This window comes from Lampetra fluviatilis, chromosome 7, assembly GCF_964198595.1.
Source record: "Lampetra fluviatilis chromosome 7, kcLamFluv1.1, whole genome shotgun sequence".
NCBI lineage: Eukaryota > Metazoa > Chordata > Hyperoartia > Petromyzontiformes > Petromyzontidae > Lampetra > Lampetra fluviatilis.
Window position 1 is genome coordinate 4073037 of NC_136281.1, and position 27467 is coordinate 4100503.

At 47.8% G+C, this 27467-nt stretch overlaps 2 protein-coding genes and 1 long non-coding RNA gene across 5 annotated transcripts in view; 1 reads left to right on the forward strand and 2 right to left on the reverse strand.

The window, feature by feature from the left end:
• Positions 1-553, reverse strand: part of PCSK2 (proprotein convertase subtilisin/kexin type 2) — a 34693-nt gene extending 34140 nt beyond the window's left edge. The window contains exon 1 of the mRNA XM_078858208.1: positions 57-553. Coding sequence (XP_078714334.1) covers positions 57-239 — 183 coding nt within the window. The 5' untranslated portion in view covers positions 240-553. The remainder of the gene's footprint in view (positions 1-56) is intronic.
• LOC144933452 (uncharacterized) lies at positions 520-15446 on the forward strand. Of its 2 annotated transcripts, none has more exons than XR_013637058.1 (3): positions 520-567; positions 2508-2562; positions 15093-15446. It is a non-coding gene; the product is annotated as an uncharacterized LOC144933452 (long non-coding RNA). The 2 variants fall into 2 exon arrangements; XR_013637057.1 differs by having other exon boundaries at positions 15065-15114.
• Positions 4104-27467, reverse strand: part of LOC144933451 (uncharacterized) — a 51180-nt gene continuing 27816 nt past the window's right edge. Inside the window, exons 5-11 of one of the 2 annotated variants that reach the window (XM_078858209.1) lie at positions 26832-26938; positions 19143-19359; positions 15091-15194; positions 14411-14724; positions 11240-11376; positions 9582-9672; positions 4104-6556 (exon numbers count right to left, since the gene is read on the reverse strand). In XM_078858209.1, the coding sequence (XP_078714335.1) occupies positions 6150-6556; positions 9582-9672; positions 11240-11376; positions 14411-14724; positions 15091-15194; positions 19143-19359; positions 26832-26938 (1377 nt within the window). In that variant the 3' untranslated portion in view covers positions 4104-6149. Of the gene's footprint in view, positions 6557-9581; positions 9673-10936; positions 11092-11239; positions 11377-14410; positions 14725-15090; positions 15195-19142; positions 19360-26831; positions 26939-27467 lie in introns of those variants that run through there. The other variant, XR_013637056.1, reaches the window with a different exon arrangement.

A 27467-nucleotide genomic window follows, 5' to 3' on the forward strand; every position in this document is an offset into this window, starting at 1 on the left:
CGCGCGCGTGTCGGGAGCGCGGGTCGCGAAGCGCCTGTGCGATGTGCGGGAAGTACCTGGCCATGGTTGATGAAGCCGCGGTCCCGCGCCACTTGCCCAGCAACGCCGAGGTCTCCCTGATGCAGCTGCACCAGAAAATGGTTCGTGAAGAGCGGGTCGCCGCTCGCGAGAGCCAAAACTGTCAGCGGCAGCAACGCGAGAAGGGTCACCCCACCGTTGCACGCGCTTCTCAACCGCATTACGCCTCTGTGGCTCCTACTCTAGTCGAGCGCACTCCACTACTGCTACTAATAACAACAGCAGCAGCAACAGCAGCAGTAGCAGCGACACTACTCCCTAAGCATTCAGTAACAACACATCGCTGGGCAACGTATCGGCTAAAGTGTAGGGCCGCTTATGAGCGCGGCTTGCGCGGGTCGCCCCTCCCAGTCGGCATGTCTGCGTGGAGGGGAGCGGCGCGAGGAGTATAAATACGAGCGGCCGGCGCGCCGGCTGTTTGCTTCTGGGCGCTAACGCGGAGCGGATCGTCGCGGCCGACGGGACGGATCATCTGTATAATTCATGAAGGTTTGCGCCGCGAGCCGCGAGCAGGGGAGCCGCGTCACCGCGCGTCACTCAGCCGTCCTATAAACCCTCCCGCGCACCGCCGCCACCCCCGCTGGAGTGGGCGCACACGCGAGCAGGGGCGCTCAACTCTACCGCGGCGCGCACACTGCCTCGTGGGGGGGTTGCGATGACCTATTGTTGTTGTTGCTATTATTAATCTAAGAGCGCTGTGTAGCGGCTCCGTCATGCGGAGGTGGCCCAGAAGAGAGTGGCGATTTCTGGAGCGGCGCGGCCCCACAGTGAACACCGCGCGTGCAGGGTGTCCTAGTTACGACGAGCTCGCGTATTCGCTGATATCTCACGAAGGCGTTCGTGGGGTCCCGCGAGATTTAAAGGCTCGCTTCGGTCGGGCTGGTGTGGTGTGGGAGGGAGGGGTGGAGATATCCTTCCCCTTGCTCAGCCCGCGGATTCCGCTCGCTGGCAGCGCTGCCCGTAAATCGTGGAGTGGAGTGGGGCCGCGCGGAATGGGGCGCTCGCTGTCCCCCGGCTAATTCGCACGGCGAGTTTCCCGCGAGCGCGCGCCATCGACGGGGGATGTCCACGTCCAGAACGCACGGCACGCGCCAAGAACACGGCCGAGGCATTTCGAACATGAAGCTCTGTGAGCGACGTCCCTTAGATGACTCATTTGTACTCTAGGGCTATGTCTCTTATATAACATGTACAAATCCAGAAGGCTAGATTGGTGGCTTTAGTGCACAAGCGCACACGTTGAAAAAAAACATTCGCCTCGTTCGTCATTCTCACTGCCTGGTAACAGTAAAATAAATAATAGACTGACGTTTCGAGAAATAGCTCTTCTACAGAGACAGCCGAGAGAATGGCATATATATATAATAAATAAGCAGACAATATGAGTATTTTCCTTATCTGCTCCTCCATGAATAAAATGTGTTTTTATTTTCACACATCCCATCAACCACAACGCCTTCTGGGCGTCCATAATTCCAGCAGCATTGGTTCAACGCAAGATATTTCTGAACCTATTTCGACATTCGGCGTGGCATCAGCGGAGTCGGGCTTTGCGTGAACCAATGCCGGCGAATTGCCACCCATTTATAGGAAAGGACACTCAACTGAGATGAATCCTAGTTCGTCGCATAAACTATATAATACGTTATTATATATTTCACAGCTGCCTCTATATAGGTCTATATTACACTTGACGTCCCTCGGAACAATGTCGACAAAATAACGACCGCATATTAATTTGTGCTAAACCTACATTTTATATTACAGTCCATTCCCGCCCGTGCGTGACATTTGCAAAAGCGCCTTGCTCCGAGTGAACGTGACTTGTTACCACTGCTGTGGTTACCGTTTATAGATGAAAGGAAATCGTAAAGCACAAAGGGAGAGACTTAGTCTCGCATTTAATAGACTAGAATCGACCCCGCCATGCTTGCGTCCCCGAGTATTAATTCTTCCTCCGTCACTAACAACTACTGCAATGGATACCCATGCAGCTTTCGAAATGCCACAGCATCTCATCTCGATGCGATTCACTTCGCGAGGCCAGAACACTTCAGCATGGGTAGCGATGCAATGTGAGATTTTTTAAAGCCAATCCGGTGCTCCATCATAGGACTCTAGTGACGTCATTGTGCCCCCCCCCCCCCGAAATAGAAATGTAAAACTCACCAGTATTGGTGCGACTGTGGTCATCCAGAACAGACCACACACAACGTATCACGGCGCACTGCCCCCGATACACAAAATACGAATGAGACGGCGATGCACTCGGCTGCTCCTGACGCGGTTATCTATCTGGCTTTGGTTACCTGAATGTGAAATTGTAGTTCTTTCCCTGCATCTACATCAAGCATACGGAAGAAGAAGAAGAAGCTTGTGCCCCCCCCCACCACCACTGTTCAATATCACTCCATGTTTCTATCACTCAGTGATGGGGACGTCACCATCACGTTGAGCGTGGTTCGTTGAAGACCCTACGAATGCGTAAGACACTCACATCCCCCACCTCCCCACGAGCAAGTGCAGTTAGCGAGCACCTATTCTGGGTGACACGGGGCGACGTCAACACACATTAGGGCCTCCTCTGTCGCTCACGTGCTGACGTTATTCCCACCGCAGCGGATACGCGGTTTCAGGCCAAATTCCATTTTGAAGAGACCCGTGCCACCCTGCTCATAACTCAATTCAATCGTCCCTGGCGTGTGTGACATTTCGCCCAAACCAGCAGAGCCGCTTGGAGACGCCACCGCATCTTCTTGCGGTCGACAGAATTCAGCAGCATCAGCTGAGATACAACGCCTGCTCGAGGCGATACAATCTGCAAGATACGCAGGACACGAGAACAGGCGGGGGTGGGGGATATTATAAGGGTGTGGGGGGGTCCAGAGGGAGGGAAGAGGGAGGTTGGCAATGAGAGGTGGGGGAGGGAGACCGGACTGCCGTTGCCGGCAGTTGCGCCAGGCTGAGTAATGGCCAGGCAGGAGGGGTGAGTTATGGCCAGGATGCACGCACGCAGTGGGCCTTTCGTGTCCAGCGGTGCTCATTAAACGGATGCCGTTTCAATTCCACCACGAGCTGATCAAGCCCACGATACAACCACAAGAACGCGCACAAGCGTTTGGAGCTGTGATAAAAAAATATATAATTTTATTGGCATTGCGTAACCGTGCTATAATACTCGCTCCGCTCCAGTGGAAGGCCGCGATCCGGCCCGCGTGTTACTGATGGCCCCGGGGCTGCGTGACTGGGACCCTTCGTGGCTCCATCTCCCGTGCCTGTGGCAACCCACGCGGTTGTCACAAGCGGCTCCGCGTTGCGCACCCGCGCGTTGCAATTAACGGGAGCGTACCGAGCGCGGGACTTTATCGCCCATAAAGGCAATCCCGCTTGTCGTTCAATCACCGCATAACCATTTCATGGTATTGACAATCTAGTTTCTGCCTTTGCGAATTTATAGTTCACTTTAATGATTTTCAATTTTGACCTTTTCGCGCAAATATATGTGCGCTTAATAGTCTTCCGCCCGATACGCACTCGCCAAATATCAAATCCATATTCGTTGGAGGATACTGACGGCTTAAAAATCAACCAGAGATGTCTGGGGCTGAACTCTCGAAAAAAATATGTCCCCTCTACCACCACTATCGGTGGAGTTGGGGGGGGGGGGGTTGGAGGGTTCCAGAAAATCTTCCATGAGAAATTCAGAAATTAAGACACAAGCATGGACCTTGACCGTGACTGAATGAAGCACAAAAACCCTCGACGCATTGCTGATATTAAATTTGGAAACGATGACGTCGACATACCCATTCGAGTCGATGCGATGCGCGTCTCGCTGTGCACCAAGACCAAGTACAGCTCGCCAGCCTCGAATCCCTTCAACGTGGCCAGTCTCAATTGACAGGGCATCTCACATGCAGGGCAAGGGGCGGGCGGGGGGTGGGGGTGCAGATCAATACAGGGAGCTTCTCCCACAACAGCGACGTCAATAACTGGCTGGGGCTTACTACTGAAGGGGCCGTCTCACAGCTACCACAGGGCCCCTTCAATGCCCCTGTATATTGCAAATTTCCTCGCCGCATGTTTTGCCGAGTAAACACCGCTCTCGCAGCCCCTACGGTCAAGGGAGGAGCACGGCAGTTATTGCGTGTTTGCGTTCGCTAGCAAGGCGTGAAATTGTCTGTTTGACTCATTCCGGGGTAACGTAGTGGAAATTCATATCGGCGCGGAGAGGCGCCGCTCCTGTTCCCTTGCACGCGAGGTGCTCTGCAGACCTTGTTCACACACGCACACGCACACCGGCATCCTCTCGCGGACTCGCCTGCCCACGCGCGCTCCCTCGCGTTAGCACGAGAGCGAGGTTCACTTTCACACGAAGGGACACGCGCTTTATGAGAAACGTACAAAGCAGCGAGTCGGGGACACTTGTGTATTGTAAATGATTGTATATTCGTGCATCTCGAGTGCTTCTCCTATGACATTTTACAAGGCGATAACGGCGGAGCGCTCCGCTGTAAATACAGTTTAGTTTGTCTCTAACAAGCAGTGGGCGGTTGTCGGAGGGCAGAGGTTAAAATCATCAAGCGCATTCAAGATGTTCTCTCCGGTTTAAAACCAACACAGTGAGAGCCTTATCTCAGCGTGCGAGCAGCCTTCGAGGCGGGGGTGAAAGGTCACTCGGTCCTGTCATTGCAGGCACAGCCATCCGCCGCACGCTCGCCACGGGTCCTGGAACAGCCGCTCGGCGGCTCCGCGCAGACAAAGTGCATGTTTGCTCTTCCCCGTGTGCGATCGATGAGAGAGGCTGTTTTACCCAAAAATATATATCATTCAGCGTTCCAAACAGTTTTATCCAATTCGTATTGCTTAGCAGCGTGTTTCTCACTTGCGCGTGCATCACGTCACGTCACGGAGACAGAGTGTCCATTCGGAAACGCCGACAGTAAGCATTGCACCACCCTGTGCTGGGAAAGTGTCCATCGAGGAGATATCACAGAACTACTGACGAGACTCCTTCAAGTGACCTTTTATCCATGTCCTTGACTCACGCACCCTGCTTTCAAACACACTCCGCTATTGTTTTATGGCAGAACAACCCAATAATGTTTAATCTCAGAGCTGGCATTTTGCCAAAGTGAAACAAAACATTTAATCTGATAGGGCTGTTTCGTGCAGTCATTCGTAACTGGCCCAAGACCTTCACCTTGCTACACTCGAACAAAATCACTCAAGTGCTTTATATATACAGTATTTAGAGCAATAGATGCGATTTGCCACACTCACTCAAGACATGGTTTGCATGAGAGCCGAACCGATACGTTTGATTCTTAGGGCGGGAATAAAGCCAAAATCGGATGCTAAATCAGATTTAATGATGAGGTTTTTTATTTCTTGTGCAGTCATTTGGGAACTGGGCTGTGATCATCACCTTTGCTACGATTAAGAACCGAGCCTTAGCACGGACGGCTGAACCCCAGAATTAAACTCAGTTTCTCAGCAGTGCCGGCTCAGTGCTCGAGCCCTTGGGCGAGCTAAGGAAGGACGGTTACCAAGTGATCCCTATGGATGGGAGGGGGTCAGCCGGTGGACAATGGCAATCGTAGCCCAACGCTTGGGCCTCTCGGCTTATGGACCTCTGTGCAGTTGCACCGCCGGCACACTTGATAGCGATGCCACCGACAGCGGCTACTGTGTTTGGATGCGTGCGGCAGCTGCTGCCCATGGCTCAGGGTTGCTTTCACTGGATCACGTGAACCTGAACCAGAGCTACAGGGCTGTGCACAAACCCGAGACCGCACTGGTGCACATACAACACCTCGCAGGCAAACAAAGCAACAGCGTCTAGACAATGCTGCCCGAGCGAAACGGTTTTTCCGCCCCATGTATGTTACATGTGGAATATGTTAGCATCATTAACAATTATACGAAAAAAAATCAAACACACGGACTGTGCATAATTACCACGGGACCAGTTCGTAAGAGTAAATAAAACGTATGTTTAACAACAATAATGTGCTGAAAGGTAGAAGGGGTACAACTCAATTGAACCATTGCTCGGTGGCGGTTAAACGTCATTCGCGTTGGTCTTCTCCCGTCGTGGGCACAGACTCCCTGCTCCGGATGTTGATGATCACCTGAATCTGCCCACCCGTGTCCCCGACCACAGCCATCTTCGTTTCCTTCCATCCAAAGTCCCCGTGGCGACTCGCCCCAGCGTGCGCCGTCGATCGATCCCTCTCGGCCCGGCTTGGAGGACTCTCGGCATCGGCAATTTGACTGTGGAAAATCTCTGCGGCGTTGGTGCCGCCGCCGCCGCCACCGCCGCCGCATCCAGGTGGCTCGCGGCATCGGTTGCCCGCCATGGTGGGGCCAGTCGCGTCGAAGCTATTGTGCTGCTTCGGCACCGATGGCTTAAAGCGGCCTCGCGGACACCCTGAGATCTGCTCCTCTCTCAAATCAGCGCCGATTGCGCATCGCCCTAGGAAAACACAAGGAGCAACGTCGCATGTTGAACGTATACGAGAACGATCAAAAGTCAGCGGTGGGCAATGAGCGTTGAGAATGAGTGTTGAGGCAAGGCAAGCAGAATTGCTCCGTTATTTCAGAATGTCTTTAATGTAAAACCAAACTCCTTTCCGCAACCCAGGTCTCCATTTGCAAAAGGCTCTTGTGAGGTTAATAAAGTATGGATCTGTGCGGTAAACCCTAGTATCAAGGCACATGTTTTATGATGAGGTTGTTGAGACCAGAAGCAATGGTGTCACAGTGATTAGTGAACCACACGACGGCGAACCCAGAAAACCGAGTTCGAGTTTTGGCCACAACTTCATCCAGCAGTGTATTAACGCGGTTGGCTACGTACGGTGCGAAAATTCAACATACATACAGACAAAATTACTGTACACTATTCCTGTGACCACATTTAAAATCTACATATCTTAAAGCACTTTGCTACCCCACATGAAATACCTCAAATACATCACATAAAGTACACCCACATTTCATGCACAATTACATGTCGCAACATGGCTATGTGTAAATAGTTATTGCAAAATCAATCCCGAGCCAAAACTTAAATATATTTAACAAACTTCGGTTTTCTTTATTGTTTTCATTTCGTGCTATCTCTCTCGCACATCACCCTCTTTTCCACAATTATGTCACGTTTCATCTCCCGGCTTGCAAACACCATCATATCACCGCGCCGCTTATAGGAATTTGCGAGGGAGGAAGGTGCTCCGTTAACCTCTTATCATCGGCAGTGCCTGCCAATCAACATGATCGCCGCTTCAGTGGGAGCCCCCTGGGATACAGATAATGATGTGAGTGGGCGGTGGGAACAAAATTATCGGCCAAGTTCTGGGATGTTCTATTAGATGATGATTCTTGGCAATCTCTGATTACAAGATGACCGTGGAATCGCATCAATCTACTTGTTTCCTCGACAAGCACCTGCATTTTTGACTTGCACCCCAATTAAATTGTTTGGGGATACCGTTTTGTGAATACTACTAAAAACAGATTCATTGTAAATGTTTAAACCTATTTGTTTAACGAGGTGGTCGGGTGACCCAGAGGTCACTGCACTGACCCGGGGCCGCTGAGATCCTGGGTTCAAATTTATGTTTCAGCCGCCCACGATTAATTTGGATTTTCCATTGTGGCGAGTTGATGGTCTCAACCCAGCTCCCAATGATTGTACACAAAAAAGCCATCATATTTAACCTGATATTTGACAAGATTTGGCTAAACTCCAGCTCTGAGAATAAAAACAAAACACGTAGACTATCGGTTTAACCGTCATGTAACATTCTCTTGGATGAATGCGTGGGAAACTGTGTCCCTTTCTGCTGAGAAGATAAAACAACGACTTGAAGGATTTGTTGAAATAAATCTCCTGAAAAATATCTCCCACTGGCTGGGTTGTTTGTCCCATGATGTAACTATGATAGCACGATTGAAAAAGTACTTAAAATAAATAGATTTCCAGTTTGAAATTATTCTAAGAGGACTTCGTCACCTCCAAAAGCATAGGCCGTTGCGTTGCGTGTAGCCAACGCAAAGGCTCCTTCACTAATGTGCGCAGGGATGACTTCATCTCTTCCATTAAATTACTGACAAACGGCACTGGTGTTTTGTTGAACGCTCTGCATCAACCATTCACCCTTCCAAATCATGCGACACAAAGGTTGTTGAGGAAGTACGCTCATGCATGGCAGATTGATTATTTGCTATTAAGTATGAAAGCACTTATGAATAAATATATGAATGAGAGTAAATGACAACCATACTTCACCAAGAGGTGTTCTGATATCATTTACCGTGGACGTAAAGCTGTGGCTGAAAATTAACCCCGGGTTGTTAGGCTCACAACGCAAAGTGCAAACCACTGTGCCACTACTCTCCTTTTAGGGCATGAACACAACTTTAGTTAAGAGAACGATGCTGTTTCTTGTGAGGCTATACATTCATAATAACCAAGATCGCGATTTTAAAGTGTTAGGGAATGCACAAACTGCGTATTGCACTGCAATTGACTTTCGGCACAATCCCATAATCCAGATGTTGTGATTTATTGTCCACCTCTTTAAGTAGATGTCTGAATGCTGACAAAATCCTGTGGGTGCCAACACTGGCTCCGCATGACATCTAGATGAGATAATTTCAGCGATTGCCAGGACGCACTTTAATGCCAGTGGCAGGTTCAACAGGGAAATGCGTCAATCGGTGTGAGGACTCGGGCAGACCCCAGGAGTGTTGAGTCACTGCCCTTTATGTTCGGGAGATGTAAGGGTCAGGGTGTGGGCGGTGTGGGCGGTCGGCCTCTGTGCCCGGGAGGCAGACGGGGTTGAAGGAAAATGAATGTGAACCACACTAATCAGGGGGCCGTCCAAAATGCTTCATATTGAAACATATTAAAGTCATAAAACTTAACTACGATGAAATTTTTAATCTCAGGGTTTTTTTAACGTAATTTTTTATGGGTAGAAAAATAATCAAGCAGACATTCACACCCCTATGAATGTAGCTATCTTCATTGTCTTGTGTTTTTTTTTCTTTTGAAAAATCATCGAGCAATGACTCACGCACGTTGGGTTAATGTAAAAAAAAAGTAAACTTCTGACAAAATGTTTGAACTGGCGTCTCACAAACAAAAGACAACAACGGCATTCTCATCGCACATTTTTACAAGACGTGCCTGCTCAACGGGGGAATGTGGTTGCGGCGCACGTATACATGGCGCGCGCGCAGGCGCTCCACAGGGAGATGACCCGGAACATTCTGTTCCAGGACAAACACTGCAGTTGCTGCATTCCCATTCTTTGCATTCAAGACAGCTCGGGCTACTTTCAGGGCCTTCGGACACAGCATGCGAAATAAATAGGCGTTATAAACGCGCGAGGCTATTATTCATTTCCATCTGCAACTGTTGACCTCAGGAAACAAACCAGTAATCGAGCGGTTAGCGCAAATAACATGGCAACACGTGTTGAGAAACACACCTCCGCCGTGTGGTTCACTCCTGTTTAATTCCCCTGCCGCCCTCACTCCACTCAGGGCAACAGGTATGTGTAGCCACACGCTGGGAGGCCTCTGCAAAGCACAACGCAGGACACGTGAAAAGCATTTGGCATTAATTTCAGCGACGAGCTGCACACACTGGACTCCCTGGGGAACGGCGGGTTGGTGCCTCGGCTGTAATCTCCAGCGCTGGGCTATTTGGGCCCCTGGTGGCCCCGTCGAGCAATGGATTCATTGCATCGCCGCCTCGATTTAATATCGTGCTGCCCGTCGTCTTGACATGCCACTGCACTTGGCGGTGCAGGTCAGCACAAACCAACCGCATCGTTGATTTTTGCAATTAAATTTTTTACAAAAAACAACGCTATTTTTTTTCTTGAGTGTAAAGAAAACAAGTAAATACACAACCATTCAGAAAATTGCAAATTTTGACAAAATACACTGCTGAACCAGAAACTGCACTCCAGGTCAATTGGTGCTCTCTCAATGACTCCGCTCCCCATCCATTGCAGAAGCAGCCACTCAGATACTCATTCTTGCAAGCCCACCGGCCGCCGGAACCCTTGAGGACCGGGCAGATGAGAACATTTGTTGTAAACGATGCCCTGAATGAAACTGCCGTTTGTGCCGATACTGCATCGGTCAACCTCATACCCCCCCCCCCAGCCCAGCCACGCTGATCAACGTCCTCTTCGCAACAAGTCTCTCGTGCGACCTCATGTCTGGGTTGCACGGATATCCACGCAAGATGTAGAATTCACATACCCGTGAAAAAAAACCCCAATAACAATTGCCACCGAGTCGTGAAACAATGCCATGGCGAAAGTGGGCAGTGAATCTATTGCAGCAGTCGTTTCGGATTCTACATGGGAGTCGCTGGATGTTTCGTAAAACTGAAATGAAAACAAACATTTTGTAACAACAACAAAACATACATTGTGGCATTTAGTATATGGCCTCTGTTCAGTATCAACACGGAAATGGGAGAAGCAGCACTCACAATGAAAAATTGTATATCAAATGAGGAGATACTTACATTGGTTGGTTGTTAAATAAATCAGGCTCTATTGTGTTACCACAGTTGTGTTTTCATAGCTGCTGGTTCTCTTGAATTCACCCTCCCATAACACGGAATGGCAGCCCAATAGGATGCGAGCTGGGCATGCAAGGATTCACTCCACCACAATTCAATGCATTGCTTTCAATGAAAAGCTGTTAAAACATGAAATCCTTGAGTTTCATTTCAATGTATTGTATGTTTACATGCATGGTGAACTTCTTTCGCACTGTAAGTAGCCAACCATACGAATCGGAGGTGCGAAATTGTATTGTTTACCTTTAGAAGACCACGTGTTTAACAATGGTGATACAAATACCCTGGTGTCTGAGCTATACTATAAATTGACACTTGTTAGGGGCATATTGTGCTTGCGTGGCATCACAGGATGGCGTCGTGTTCGCTCTCTACGGGACGAAGGCTCCTGCCCCACGCTGCTCCCACAGAGATACACAAATCCCTCGTTAGGGGCAGAATCAAAGCGGTGAGGACCGGAATAATCAAAAAGCCAGCGGGCAGTGCCAGACCACAGCACCAGTGCAGAGTGGATATGCGCACGGCGGGGGGGGGTTGTGGCATTACCTGATCCGGGGAACGCCGCACGGTGCTCGGGTTGGCGCGTCTGCCGGGCCGGCCGTTCACGTACGAGGCTCTCGCGCCGACGTCACCGGGCGTGAGGGTCAAGGCCCTGCAGTTTCGCGCAGCTGGCGAGCTTTGCACTTTGTTCCGAACGGACAAACAGGAAACACAAAACCCTTGATTTTTTTCATGAAAAAAATAACTCCGAGAAAACATTAAAAGCTTTTTTATTATTATTATAGGAGCTATATAGCTCTGTGATCGCACACGCCTGTGCCATGGCCTTGTGGAAGGCATCGCTATTGTAGGAAATGAAAGACGGAGGACTGCAATCCCCCTTTGTGGACAACATAATGCATTCCATGACCACAACGCATTGCATGGCAAGACGTTTTCTGAAAAGATGATTATACATCTCGGAGCTACAAATAAACAACGGACACCGATTCAATGAGATAATTGAATCTCAAGGGAGATGGGTGATTCAAGAGGCTGATGCCATGTCAGCTTGCAATATGGGCCAGCTACGCATGATTAAAATTACTTTTCACGTGCAGCAAGTCCATGCTTTCAGCTTGGAAGCCAATGATTGTGTAGAATAACCTCGAGTTAAATGTGTGTTTTTCACTTATGCCAGTGCTTAGACTTAAAACATGTTGTTGTTGATGTGATGATAACTCGACGCAAGGCATATGGGGTGCCCCCAGTGTGGATAATGAGGCCCATTGCAGTGTCCTCACAAGTTATTCTGGGACACCATCTCCTGAAGCCACTTTCAGACACAAAGCAGTTAACTGCTAGCGGCAAGAGATGTAAATAAACGTGTATTTTGTCCGATGAAACGATGGCAATCGTGCAAAAGGTAAAAATAATCCAGTACAAATCGAATATCATTTCAAATTGGAGATTACGGCTACAGAAATAGCAGACAGTGAAGGACACAGTCACAGTGCAAATGAAGTGCCATTCGCAGGCAAGTGGGTCATCAGTAACCGGCCCTTGCCAGTGATGTCTGACGTCGCAGATTATACGGCAGCAGTGGCAGGAGAAGTGAATGTCACTCTCCTTCGCGCCTGGCAACAGCACGACTTCGTGTGAGCAGGGAGAGGCGGGCTGCGGTAGAAACTACAGAAGTCTACACAATTATCACGCTCACCCACTCTTAAAAAAAAAACCCATCACCTCACTCGCTGTTTATCTGACACCAAGCAATTACGGTCGAGCGGTGGCTGCCCCTTTGAACAAAATGTGTGGTTTGGCTTGGCACAAAACCCCAAGTGCATTACCCTCACGAGTTACGAAATGCAATTATCTCCCCAGTGCTCGGTAGCTAAGGGAGAGAAAAGTGTCCGGATGGACAACTTTAATCTGTTTGTGGCAAACAGGGCCTGACGGCCAGCCGGCAGGCCGAGCGGGAGTTGGGGGAAGTGGGGCCAGAAGCCGCCAGGGCCCAACCTTGTGCGGGCGTTACGTGGCACAGGTAAAGTATTGGACGCGGGTGTCTGCAAATATACAGGCGTCAGGGTCGAGAATTGGGATCAAACCCATGACCTCCTGCATACCAGGCGAGGTAGTTAACATCTCACTACCGTGGTGCCCTGAAACGGTCCTGACCCCCCCTCCCCCTTCAACTGGTAAAGTGTGGTCAAGCAACTCCCATGAGCAAAAGGTGTTGGGCAAGATTTCATCCAGCGGTAGATTGACAAATGGATGATGATGATGATAATGACATCGTGGACATTCAGATCTAATTTCCAAGGGAAACCTGGTAAGATTGGCAAAACCATTAGTCCCATTTGGAATTCACAAATTTAGCCCACACAACCAATTAATATTGCACAACAGAGAAATATATAAATATATACCCATACATTTTAGATGTTGTTATTGTAAGACTTTAGAGACGTAATGATTCACCATGCAAAAGACATTAAGATGAATTGTCATGATTCAGCGTCACTACTCAATTCATTAATCGTCTTTAAAAAATGTGGGCTAGGAAGTGGCAACAAAACACTGATGGGGTCACGTGAACCCACTCAAGCAACATATACATGAAGGGAAAATATTAATTCTTACACACAATTCAAAACGTGTATCGTGAACTTAACAATCGATATTAATTCATGAATCCATGCATAATTACACCCCTACAAAGAGTTCAAATGAAATTGAAATGAAAACAAATATTTATCATTTAAAATATTACAAAGTCATCAAAACGTTGGCTACTTTGTACAGATTTGGTGATAAAGAAAACGGATTTGCCGATCGAGAAAACAAGTCGGATCCTGAATTACAATCACTGGGTTTTACTGCCGCCAATTGCCAAGGGTCCTGGGCAAGTACGTAAGTTATTCCACTGCAGAGAGGCCACAGCAAATTCCAGCAGTTAATCTCAGATATGGAGCAAGAGGCAATGAAAGAGGCAGAAACCCTTTCACCAGACAGTATCACCTTGACAGAATCTGAATGGCTTTGGTATATCTGCAAAAAACATTCCGTTGCTTCCCACATTTTTTTTGGATAGCGACGTCCATTTTGTCGTGAACAAGCTATCGTAGAAATGCGCTGAGCGGGAGAAGGATAAATAAATAAAAAATGTTGCAGCAGTTTGAATTGTGTGAAAAATATTACGATTTTCATTCAAGAGCTACGTCCATATCCATGTTCTTTGAGGGCACCTGAAAGGCATGCGGCAGAAGCCGCGCTATGCGTTGTGTGCAAGGCTAAGGTGTGCCGCCATTTTTACACAAAGAACTCTCAGGTCAGAGCCCAGTATGATGTAACTATGGCGTGCGTCTGCAGGTCAAAATCACAAACGATATGAAGCTAACTAAACAAACGATGAAAATAAAATATATCTTATCGAGTATTAATCTTATTAAAAAGGGTCAATGAAAGCTAAGACAAGAATTGCAGGCGAACGTCTCAGCAATGCAACGTTTAACAATGTCAGCAGCTTCGGTCAAATTATTCATCAACGTTCATATTTCACTGTCATCCTAATTGTTATATTTGTTGGCAAACTTTAACTCAAAAATGAAGATCATCGTATGAAATTGTTGGGTACATTATGGCCCGACTACTATACATATTTATTACATAACTGACAAGACATTACCGCAGCAAATAAACGTGCGAGGCTGTGAACGGTGCGCGGGTTGCACTGACTGGGGGGGGGTCCTTCCGGGTGGCTTCTCCCGCCGGCGCCGCCGGTGTCCACGGTGCCAGAGCAGGTGGTGATCGGCCGGGCGGTGGCCACCAGCGACGCTACGTGCCGAGCACCAAGGAAGGCAGGGTTGGGGCAGCTCCGTGAAAGATGGGATGGCTGAGCGGAGGAACAGTCGTGGAACGAGTGTGGAAACAGCGAGAGGCACGGACCAGGCAGGGACAGCAGGCGGCAGTTGGCGAGCCCGCGCGCCCGCCTGCGGAAAACCTCCGACACCTGCTCAACGCGCCGTGGCTCGGCCGCCGTGCGAAGGCTCCTGCCGGGGTTGGGGAGAGGGGTGCAGTGGTGGCAACAACAGAACGCGGCGATGAGATTCGGTGCGTTGGAGGAGGGGGGGGAGCGCCGGGCGTGAAGCCCTGCCGAGTTCTATTGATGACCAAACAATAGTTTCATCTTCCACTCCGAAGGGCACCGAGTTTGGCAAGTGAAATTCAACTTGCGTGGCGCTGAAATTAACACGGGCAGTCAAGTTGTCGAGCGAATCCCGAGATCAGAGCTCTCCGTGGTATTCGACTGTGCCGGACCGGACGTGTGCTGCTGCTCGACTGCCGCGCGTGCCCGATCTTAGTGTGACTTGACAACACCGCCTTGCGCAGCGGCCGCACCCACTGCCTCTGCTTACAGGACGGTGAGCGGGTTGCCGAGGGGAGACGCCAGCGGGTGGACGTTCCTGGTGCACAGCACCCTGGCGGACGCCGGCGCTCGTGTCGCCAGTGCGACGTCTCCCTGCAAACAGACGACGCGCACACAGCAGCCACACACTTGTGTCCCGCCAAACCAAGGACATGCATCACACGGTCAAAGATGCGAGGTGGCCGGGTGGTTCGGAGGCCAGAGTGCTTGGCTGACGCATCTGAGATGCTGGGTTTGAATCCAGAGGCAGCCACCCCTGAACAAGCCGGGCTCTCACGTGTAGTGAGGTTATAGTCCCAGCCCACCAACGAATGCGCTTTAAAACGGTTTTGCACTTAAATTTGGCTAAACGCCAGCTCTCCGTTGAAAAGCGGTGACTTGAAGAGATACCCTAACTGATGGTTACACTGCTGTGGGAGAGTAGTGGATAGATTACACTGGTCAACACACTTTTTCTGGCATAAGGTATTCCAACGGTTTTAAGGTAATTTTGGGGTGCTGATTCCAAATCTGGCATCAGTTTTTGTCTATCACATCAGGTTTTTGAGATATCAAATATTGCATTTTCAATAAAAACTGCAGAAGAAAAATATTAAATAAATGTGGATATCTACATAAATGATATTATAAACACACTATCCTAAAAATACAGCACCATATTTTAACACTAAAGCAGTCACTGACTCGCAACAACTTGCAATCATAAGTGACAGAGTTAATTTTGGGTAAAATCAATGAAAATGGGGTATGCAGATAGCATAAAAATTAGATGTGATAGAGCAAATCTGAGAACAGATTTGGAATCAGCACCCTGAAATTAGTCTGCAAAAGTACAGGCCAGAAAAAAATGTTTTTTTTTGTTGACCAGTGTTATTTATCTCTCGACGCATGAAGCGTTATCGGGATTAAATTAGTAGCGGGGGCGGGGACGGACAAAATAGAAGATGTGGATGCCATTTGATATTTGGTGACCTTCTCAAGAATCTGTCATGTTGCTGTCTCACTGGCAACCGGTTCAGAAAGGGGACCGTGGGACCCTTGACAGGAAAGACATGCCTTTCCACGGCGACACACGCGTTGACTGCTACTTGCTCAGGTAGCTGCATTCGCCTGTGAGACGACACTGCACGCCGCCGTGCACTGTCCCTGCCGAGATGCTTCGCATAGTGTGCGTACAACATCTCTGAAATTAGACGACACTAATTTGCACTGATTAGGACTGCGAAATAATACACAATTCACGGTGTATTCGAATGACAGCGGGCAGGCAAAGAAGCGTAGAAGTGAGCAGGCAAGCGGTTCCTTGAGGGTTCAGTGTGGGATCGAGGCTGCCTCTCCGGCATCTTGCTTTCACGGACCTCATCCATGAACAAAGATGCATGCATAAGATGTTCAAGTAGCCTACAGAGGCACAAACGAGAAACAACGATTCTCTCTTGCCGTTGCCACCAAGACTGCGTGCGCAGGGACCAAAACGGTTCCAGGGGTGCACAATCGCAACAGCACGCACCACCCCATTCGGAAACCACGCGACAAGTCAGGTCACATCGGTAGCAGTGGCAGAAGCGGCAGCAGCAGCAGCCTCTGCGTTGGACATACGGGACACAGGGAGATGGTAGTAGGGACAGCTGTGGTCTGTGCAGAACATTCATTTAACTTGTAGAACAATAGAGGCTCATGCGAGACCGTGGTGTGGAAAATCTATAGAAGCCGATGCAAATCGATGTAACGCAACAATGAATTGCCGATGGCCCATGGCAGCCTAGGGTCCAGCAACAAGCACAGTTAATTGTTTAATTGTTCCTACTGGACTGTGGGAGTACAAGAATAACGACTTGAGCAATGTGGATCAAAGGATTTCCCATTCACCCAAAAAAGACGAGCACCAAAAGGTCCTTGGGCCATTATATATTCGTTTAAAAAAATAACCAAAGGCATTTCATTAACCTTATACTCGTTACACATTACATGTCGCATTTATAATTTCCATGTTCATTCTGAGCCGATTTTACCCTTTGCACCACGAACCGTGCACAGTTATAATTTGTTGTAATCTCCATTCATTATTAGGTCCTTGACTACAGAGGGCTCTGAAACGAAGTTAATCATAAAAGCATGGTCAATTTGCAACGTGGGCTTGAATTGCATGTTTTCATTTAGGCGCACGTCATAGCCCTATCTTTAAATACGCTGATTTGATTTTTTTTGTTTCGACACAATTAGAATTTTAAAAGCCCCTAACATCGGGAATTGCACTCGTCGCCCGGATGAAAGCCCTCGCACATTAATGCCCCATGCGTCAGAATTTTCAAAATGCTATTTCACCAGAGCTTCGGTTACTTCCGGCGGAATACGCGAAGGAAAATAATTACATCTCGTTTAAAGGTACCTTTTCAAGTAAATGACACGAAAACTAATTCTATTACACCAGCCGGAGGTTGACTCTGTCTGGGTGTTCAGCAAGCTATACTACTTATCAATTGAATGCGACTAAATCCGCAACCGTTTTGTTATTTAAAATGTGGAGAATTTTAGTTTTTTAACCAGAGGCCGTTTTCCTTCACGGGAGCTCGCCGTCACAGCATCGCTCGCCTCTCATCCTGAAACGCCTCTCAATAAAATGACTCTGAAATTTCCCAAACATCCAGTAAAAAGGCGATTTTGTGCGACGGCATTATTGTTAACTTGGCGTTCTATAAGCAGTCGTCGCTGTTGAGCGTGCGTGTCTACTCGACTGCGTAACAGCCCACAATGCACTGTGGGGGCACCGTTTTTTTTCGCGTGAGTACTCTGGAGCTCAAACAATGAATCACACCTGCTTTTTAAAACCAATTCACAATTTTATTTCATAAATATCTGTATGAGTGGGTTCTATTTATGATGTCACTGAGAAAAAGCCAAACAATTTTTTACAACCCACAAAAACCCTAGCCCAATCGATAACGTTCATGGAAACATCAGCACATTTTCCAAAAAAAATCATATAAATTCGCACAATCACCAACCCAAGAGAAATCGGGCAGATCATCTCGAAAGCATCTGTATCAGCAAAAATAAACTGACCAACAGAGATAAACAACTGCAGGGTTAACTGACAGCAGCTGTCCGCATGAGGTAGATGTAATTACAGCACACGGACCATCTGCGCCGGGGTTTCAAGCCGAGTCTGAATGAGGGATGTTGAGGCACCGCCCCTCAGTGCCCAGTGTCCTTCAGCATCAGAGCTCACCACATGTTCTATTAACACCGCGTTATATTAGAAATAAGCATATATATAATGCGGACGTTCCAGGTACTGGCCTTCTGCTCAAATGAACGGTCACTCCCTGAAACATCGGCCTATTATTTTTCTTTTTGATTTAAAGCTTTCGTGACTGTAGGGATTCATATTGTTTCTTTCGGTAAAGTCACGTAGAAGGGAAATAATAAAATAATAAAAATATTGAAACAATAAAACGTATTTTATTATTTCCCTTCTACGTGACTTTACAGCGCGGAGCAGCGGGCAGTGGTGGGTGCATTGCACTATGAATTCGACAACCAAATTTCAGTTCCTGGCCACACCCAACATCAAGTGCAGAGTGAGAGCTGAGACGGTTGTAGCCACCCCTTCACGAACTCACACTGACCAGTGTGATGCAGTATGGTCAAAGAACGCCCACGACTAACACGATATTATGGAGAGCTTCATGCAGCATGGCCTTGACAAAAGGCTGTAAATTAGAATTTCTTTCCCTTTCACACACGTGGATTTTTTCCAGGGTGCTCCAATTTCCTCACGCACGTAAACACTCATTAATTGGCCAAAACCACATTAATATATAGAGGACTGCAGAGCTTGGACAACTGTTGGCACCAGCTCACCGTGTGGCCCCCTCCCCGCTTGCCTGCTGTTCCTCACACCTCCGAGTCGTTCTTTCTATCCGAGAGTGAGCGAATACTGTTCGGCGGCGCGTCGCAAGTTGGCGTTACATATCTACATTTGTATTATTCATCATTATTCAGAGAAGTGTATGCAAAACAGAGGCACTCCTCCCACACCTTGCTCGGGCTCAGAGGGCAGCTTGGTCGGGCAGCGTCACCGCAATCTTGGAAATGCACGGCCGTCGCCAACCTGCCTGTCTCTCCTGGCTCCTGCTCGTGCACCGGGGCTTGCTGGTGCTCGTTCCGAGCACCCGCGCCCACAGTGTGGCGGCTATCGCGAGCTGCCAGGACCACGTGGCCCAGTCCAGGCCGGGGGCTCTCCCACATATTTCTCCTGCGACACAACATTGCATGGTTTCAGATCCACGGGCAACCTCCTTCTCGGTGTTTCATCATCATCATCATAATAATTTATTATTTCCACTGCACCACCCATGCAGCACTTGTAGAGTCGACCGAGAAAAAGTGGTATTTGAGATGATTACTCGGGAAGGAAGTGATTGCAGACCAAAAATAAAATGTTCAAAAACAACGCAATGCAGACGATATGCACAATCAATGAGAGAACCAAGTTTTAAAAGCTAAAATGTGCTCGAGTCTTGTCTCCCGTTTGTCCACTCCACTGTTTGATGGGAGAAAGTGACAGTGATGAGTATGGCACTACAGAGCAGCATGAATATCATAGAAGAAACTGGATGGGAAGACATTATCTGCTGTACTGATTTTAGCACAAAACATCAGATGCTTATGTCACCCTAAAGTTCAGGTTCAGGCAAGGTGCAGATATTGATTCCTGCGGGCCAGGTATTGAATTTAATAAATATTAGTGCAGTTCTACCCACAATGCAATAGCTCCTCTGGTAGACCACATGCACATCCCACAGGCTTTATTTATGTACCCGAGTTTTAATGAACGACAGTAAACATTTGATCTAATTTCGATGTTTTTTTTCGAAATTTGGGGAGGACAAAAAAGGAAAGCTCTGCACATGTGGTAAATGAAGAATTTGGTGAATGACGCTCATTTATCAGCGTCACACACTCACTAATGACGGCGAGGCGCGGACAATGCAGCCATTAATCTCCAGCTGCGGGAATCGATAGAGAGTGTGAGCAGCGGGGTATAGAGTGGCACTGTCAGGCGCCGGGTTTCAGCGCCGGGCCAATGGGGCGTGTGTTCTGGGCACAAGCTTGGCACCCATCCTGTCCGGTGGCACCATCCGAATAAATTCCCCATGGACCCGCCGAGTTGACCGGATTAATAGTGAACGTGCCTCGTCACCAGCGGTCAATGCCATATCGTGGAGGAGATAGGCCCAATAGAACGGGGATAAACGGTCCCTTCTCATCACCGTATAAGTCAGTGGAAAGATTTTTAACTAAAGCATTATTTTCCATGACTAAAACTGCGACGGCTACATTGCTTTACGTGCAGATCCGCTTCCTGGGCATTGACTCACGCACCGGTGCTGCCGCACGTGCATCCGATAATGTTGCGTGGCTATTAAGAAAATCTCCGCATGCGTCCTCTGTGCTATACCCGAATGCAATGCGGCTCGTGCGTACAGTTATGTTAATGTGTTCAGCTATGGGAGACGCACAACTATCGCCGCGATCTTAATTGAAATGCACCGCCTCGCCCCGGCAATTCTTGTTTTGTGTCGTTGTTGCGAATGATAACGCCGGTAGCAGCATTTACACCCGGCTTCTTCTCTAACAGATGCAGTCGCGCACGAAACGTCAACTGTCAGTGCGGACGCGTCAACGCGTTATCCCCAGTTAGCAATGGCGTGCTCAAAAGTTGCTTTAATCGTTATTCGCTTAAGTTTCGATTTAAAGCTTTCGTGACTGCAGGGATTCATTTTCTTGGTTCTTTCGGTAAAGTCACGTAGAAGTGAAATAATAAAATAATAAAAATAAAACATAATAAAATAATTCTCACGACGTTTCGGCCACAACGCAAGCAGCCGTCCTCAGGTGAAGAACAGGTCTGTCGGGAAGACGTTTCGGCCACAACGCAAGCAGCCGTCCTCAGGTGAAGAACAGGTCTGTCAGGAAGACACCCGACAGACCTGTTCTTCACCTGACGACGGCTGCTTGCGTTGTGGCCGAAACGTCGTGAGAATTATTTTATTATGTTTTTTTTTCCCTTCTACGTGACTTTACCGAAAGGACCAAGAAGACGTTATTCGCTTGTTATTTAAACGGCGCCACGTGGCTCCGTGGAGACGAGCCGCCTCTGGACCACCATCACGCCCTGGCAACGCCCACGCGGTGGTGCGTGGGAGTCTTTGAAAGTCAAAGCGCTTCCGGTGGCCGGTGGACACGGCTGACAGACATCAGTCCACCTCCGAAGGCGCACGGTAAATTCGCTTTAGAGCGTCGCGCCGGCGGCCAGATCGCAAAACGCTGTAGAAATAACGGTCGTCTCGTGAAGAATATCTGCCGTTAGGTCTCACAGTCCTGCAGTCCCAAATGCAGAGGGAAGATAAAAACAAATCTCAAAGAGCACACTGACACAACATCAGGCGATAAAACCATCATGCATGCGGCGGTGAATGGACGTCTTGTCTAAAGCCCCTTTTCAGCCAATAACTTTAGTGTAACAGAGGTTGCATTGTAGCGGCGCTGCGGTGAGCACCGCCGGTGCGGGCAGTCGAGCACTGGTGCTATGCGGCATTATGCGAGACCAGCCCGAGGCAGGCATGTGGAGTATGGCATATTGAGAACGTTATATGGCAACACTCCACAGACTTTGCCCCAAATTATATGCGTTACAGAGAGAAACAAACACACGCAGCAAGCTGCAAGTGTCTTCGCAGTTCAGGCTCATCACGCCTAGCGTCAGTCGCACACCGCGAAGATCACACACAGCAGCACATAGGCACATCCACAGCAGCACACTTCATAAAATAGGGTACTTTATGCGTGAGTTGATTTTGCGTGTGCGTTTGTGTCTTTTCCCCAATTTCATCCTAATTGTCTTGGGATAATGTGTCCATGCAGATCTCTAGCAGAGCAATGCAAGCCTTGGCATTCGAGAACGATGGAATGGATATCACAGAGGTGCCTTTGAAAGCCCTTCAAGTGACCTCTGGTCCACACGGTAGAGGGCAGCACTCTCTCACTTCATCATATGGCAGGCAAATACATTTGTTTAATCATCAGAGCTGGAATTTAGACAAATTAGAGATTAAAAAAAAAAATATGCGATGAGATTTTGTGCGATCATTGGTGACCGAGCTGAAAAACCTCACTCAACTTGAGAATCCGGTATTAACCTAAGTTAATTCTAGATTTGAAGCTTTCGTGACTGCAAGGATTCATACTCTTAGGTTTTTTCGGTAAAGTCACGTAGGTAAAAATAAATAATAATAGAAATAATAATAGAAATAAAATAATAAATCACGACGTTTCGGAGAAACACAAGCTTCCTTCATCAGGTGTAAAAAGGCACAGCAAAATAACTGTAGTGTATTATTTTTATCTACGTGACTTTACCGAAAAAACCTAAGAGTATTAACCTAAGTCGTCAGTGGTGCCAACTCAGTGCTCTGAACTCTGAGACACCTGGTCACCACTTGTGTATATTAAGCGTTAAAATGCGTGCACAAAAAACAAATACATTACATATCATATTCTTGGTTCTTTCGGTAAAGTCACGTAGAAAAAAAAAATAAAACACAATAAAAGAAAATAGGAAATAAAACATTATTTTATTATTTCCCTTCTACGTGACTTTACCGAAAGAACCAAGAATATGAATCCCTGCAGTCACGAAAGCTTTAAATCGAAACATTACATTTCAGCCGTACCTCGACTATTGGTACGTGCTTTAAAACTGCGGCGGTGCGTTACGGCTATGGGTATGTTTTGCGTCAATGTCAAGATGCCTCCAAATTCCAATTAAAAATTGGTGGCTCCTTCGTATGTAATCCAATGGCAGCCTCAGGCCTGATTTGTCCAATTCAGGGGATAATTATTCAGTTCAGCGAGCGTGCAACATTAAATCAGGTCACGCTCGGCTTGCCCTTTCCATGACAATGAAGCACCTTCATATTTGCAACTCCACCCATATATCTCACTCCTCCTACGCCTTCCACTTATTTTCTTATCGGTCGAGTAATAAACTGAAAGTATAAAACCGTTAGGAAGTTCAATTAACACATTAGATTTATATTTGCTGCGACTGCAATGGCACGGGCATCTACTCTTTTACGGATACCTCAAAAACGAAAGATTTTTAAACAATTTTTCAAAAGCTCTAAATATACAGGCGTCAGGGTCGGGATCGAAACCACGACCTCCCTCAATACCGGGCGAGGTAAATAACATCTCGCCACCGTGGCATCCCACGGCAGTGGGAAAACTGATGCTGTGGAAACCAACACACAGCACCAAACGGGAAGACATAGCGGAAGGATCTAATAATAACAACAGTAGAGAAAGTGGCAAAAGATTGGAAGTGAAGAAAATTTAGTGCGGATAGTGCACGCGGAAATGCATAACACTACCACACAATGATCGTCAAAAGAATTCTCAATGGATTGCAGTGCTCTAGAGCGATGTGTGTGGTTTCGAGACATCACAATGAAATGCGTACTTTTATTTATAGAAAATAACAATAACTGGCAGGAAACCATCGCATGAATTTGGCCATGTCGCCAATCGCCATCCAATAATGACATTGAATTCAATCACAACGATTTGCAATCATGCTCCATCGAGTAAAAGCTATGTGCAGTTAAATAGCTATCAAAAAATTGTCCATTTAAAATATGTATTCCTGATGCTGTCACTGGTGATTGGGCTGAGCGCATCATACTTGGCGAGGAAGAGAACCAATTGAGTAAGAATCCACAGCTTCCACTCAGGACACCTGAACCAGTGGCTCGGCACTGATTGTGTGTCTTAGCGCCCTCGGGCACATAACCACTTACCCATTATTTCCAAGTCAATATTTTTCAATCAGACCTTAAAGCAACAATCGTTAGCGGTGTTGCAAGTTACACACAAAAACGGCGCACTCGATCATCGAATCTTAGGATAGCGGTGGCGACGACAGAACACGTGAAAGATGTCATTCTATCATTGAAATAAAAGATTTCGAGCTGCAACCTTTGCTCAATACAAGCGTGAAGGGATAGCAGCGCCTAGAGCAGCTAGGCTCAGATAAGAGGCTTTAATACTGGTAGGAACGAAGTGGACCAGACCACCAATAGATTATATCGTCCGTCCGTCCGTCCGTCCGTCTATCAACATCGCCCCCTACTGCAAACACTTGGCATGACCCTGTCCGACAAGATGGCCGCCCGCTCCCCCTGCGATCTGTGAAATAAACAAGATGGCCGTCGCTTCCGGCGCCTCACGGCGAAACTTTAAACACTAGAATACAGTAATTTTTTCTTTAACTCCTCTATACCCAGTCGATATCCCTGTACCGGTACTAAGTATTATTCCTACCAGCCCACCCCGCAGGGTCCTGTTGGCGGCCGCCCTGTGCGCTGAAGTGTGCCCCCCGGGGCTGCCGGCCTTCAGCTTCGTGTGAGCACACTGGCGATGGTGAGTGGGCGGCTCGGAGACTCTGAGCGTAGAGACCTTACCTCCTGGCGACGTCCACGGGCTGTCGCAACACACCATTTGCCGCAGCGGCAGCGTCCACAAATTCACGGTTCGTGAGCTGAGGCCAAGGGTCCATAATCCAAGGCAAGCAACTCCACCCCCGTCTTTTTTTGTGTTGTGCACCAAATTCAGGAGCGTGCAGAGAGATAGTAAACTTAATAATAATAATATATTTTTATAATAACCTCGACAAAGGCAGAGGTTGCGCAACGTGCATGATCGCTGGTGCGTATAAACGGAGGCGTGTACAGGTCCAGCCATGCATATGGAAGCACACTGAAATTTGTGTCTGTAAATGTGTAAAGAAAAAATGCTACCGGTACATTTTTTTTCCCAAACACCCACAGTAGACACTTCTTACCATTAAAAAAGGGCTTCTTAGCCCAACAGGCCTTACCTAAACTCATCTGATTGACTGACTGCTGGATAACAATATTGGGCCCATCGTAAAAGTGGCGCCTGCATGGAATTATTTGGCAAACGTATGTGGAGATGATGGTCGTTTCACATTTACATGCACAATTAAATTTCGCACACAAACGATGGCAACACGGTATACGAGTGTGATTTAATCTCTTTTGCCATTTCCCCCCCGGTCTTATTCCAATTGCGCTTTTGGTGTCACGTCATGACGCAAACAGGGCACACGAGATGTGAAGGTCCGTCCACAGTGGGAAATACCACCGTGGCCTTTTTGTGCACACACCAGGCGACAAATTCGCACATGCAGTCAAATGACATTTTTGAAATTTTCAGATTTTAAATGCGGTCAAATTAAGTAAAATACTATTGGAGAGGGTTTTTTTTTGCAACTCGTGGTGACAGGGCTGAGACCATAAATCCATACCGCTGGAGAACCCAGTTTAATCATGGACCAGATTTTAAACCCAGATTTTTGCCGGGAATCTTAGCAATGTCAGCCTAGAGCTCTGACCTCTGCGCCACTCAATACCTCACAGAATATAAATGTAGAAAGGAGCATATATTGATATTGCACTGAGAGTATTCATTTAATTTTTAATCGTGATTACTGTACATCGATGTAGCAACTAGAAGCACTACTTTAGCTTGCGCGAGAAGTCTTCCTGTTCATTGGAAACGGTGTGAGATTTTCAGGATTTTGAATGGAACATTTTAAAGTCCAATCATGCTGGGCAGCACTCGGGAACGTGTAACATGGAAAAAGTGAGCACTTATCGGCAAAGACTGTACGCAACTGCACAGGTGGCTAAGCGCGTGCAACAGGAAAGATGGACACACATCGCTGGCCACACTCAAACCAAAGTGCAGCTGACCCCTGGCCGACCTTATTTTCACCATTAGCGCATCCAACACGGAATTGCTCAAAGCTGCACGATTCACAGAGCACTGCACCATCTGTTTTTGTCTTGCTTGATTCACGATGTCATGCAATTTAAGCGCACACACCTGCGGTGGCTACAGCAAAAGGTCAATCGGCTGCTGGAAGGTTGTCCAAACGCCAGCACAACCAATGCATTGTTTTTTTGTTGTTTTCGCGGCAGTGCTGTGCACAATGGCACATCGCGTTTTAATTAAAGAACACTGCGGGTTGTTGCTGTTTGCGGCTATGTTTAGTAAGCGCCATTCACAGGCGGTGTCTGCAACAGGGGTTAGATCAGGCCATCTGCACGTGCCGCGTTTCGCGCTGGCAAGGTCTGCTCACCAGTGCAAAGTATCGCACGAAACACAATCGCAGATCCCAAGTTCTACAAAAATGTGTTTTGTACATGGTCCTTTTTGCACAACAGTATTGAATCGAGCATTAATATAGGTAGTCTACAATGTGTTCCTATATCTCTAAATACGGGTTATTTACATCCGAAGGCTCTAAGGATTAATACAAAGAACATTGGACACAAAGACACACATACACATGGCACCAAACTTAGATTTTGGTTCAATCATAAAAATAAATACCTCTTCATTTCCTCTCTCTTTACGCATCGCATTCATTCAATTTTGGGGCACCGAGAGAATTTGGCATCGTTGTGATTTTAATTGTGAATGAAACGTGCGGAGGCCACCGCACGGGTGACGACGTCGGGGACAGACATAGGAGATATAATATCGCGCTTGGAAACGGCAATTGATTTAAGTGTAAGCGGTTCACGTAATCGGTCGTCACGAGCGTGGACGAGCAAAAGCCCCGGGGCGGCTCGTTACCTGGCCAGCGCGTGCAGCTGCCGAGTGGATGAGTGGGAGGAGTCGTCTCGCCCCAACACGGCCAGGGCCCTGGACGGCCCTGAACGCAACCGCCTCGGCTCCCCGTGCTGCCCACGCACAAGACGCCAACGGGGGAAAAACAAAGGCAGCAGCAGCGGTTGGTATTCAATGTAGCAGACCTCAATGTCGAAATTTACCATAATAAACCTCAGAAACCAAGGCAACGTGTCTTCCTGCTCTAAAAAGGCGGAGGGGGCAATGCTCCGTACCGTTGGTGACTCTGAGACAGCGACAGAGATTCAAAATAATGGTGGCACTTTTTTAATGGAACCATCGAACAGTCAATAATTACTTCTCATAATGTGCTACATATTTTGGCAACTCAGGAGTAACAATGGGCTGCATTGGCTCCTGTTCAGGGTTTGACCTCGCGACATTCCGAGTGCGGGTCCAAAGACATGACGCAGCGCCGCTTGGCCAAATTCGAATAAATATTTTTTTAAACCTGTGTGGGATACACCCGTCTCTCTCTCCCCGCCATCTTTCTTTGAAAAAAAATATCTACGTTAAGGTCAATATGGAAGCAGATGACAGTCGTTGCACTATATTTAAACACACCTTATGCCTTCATGTTAA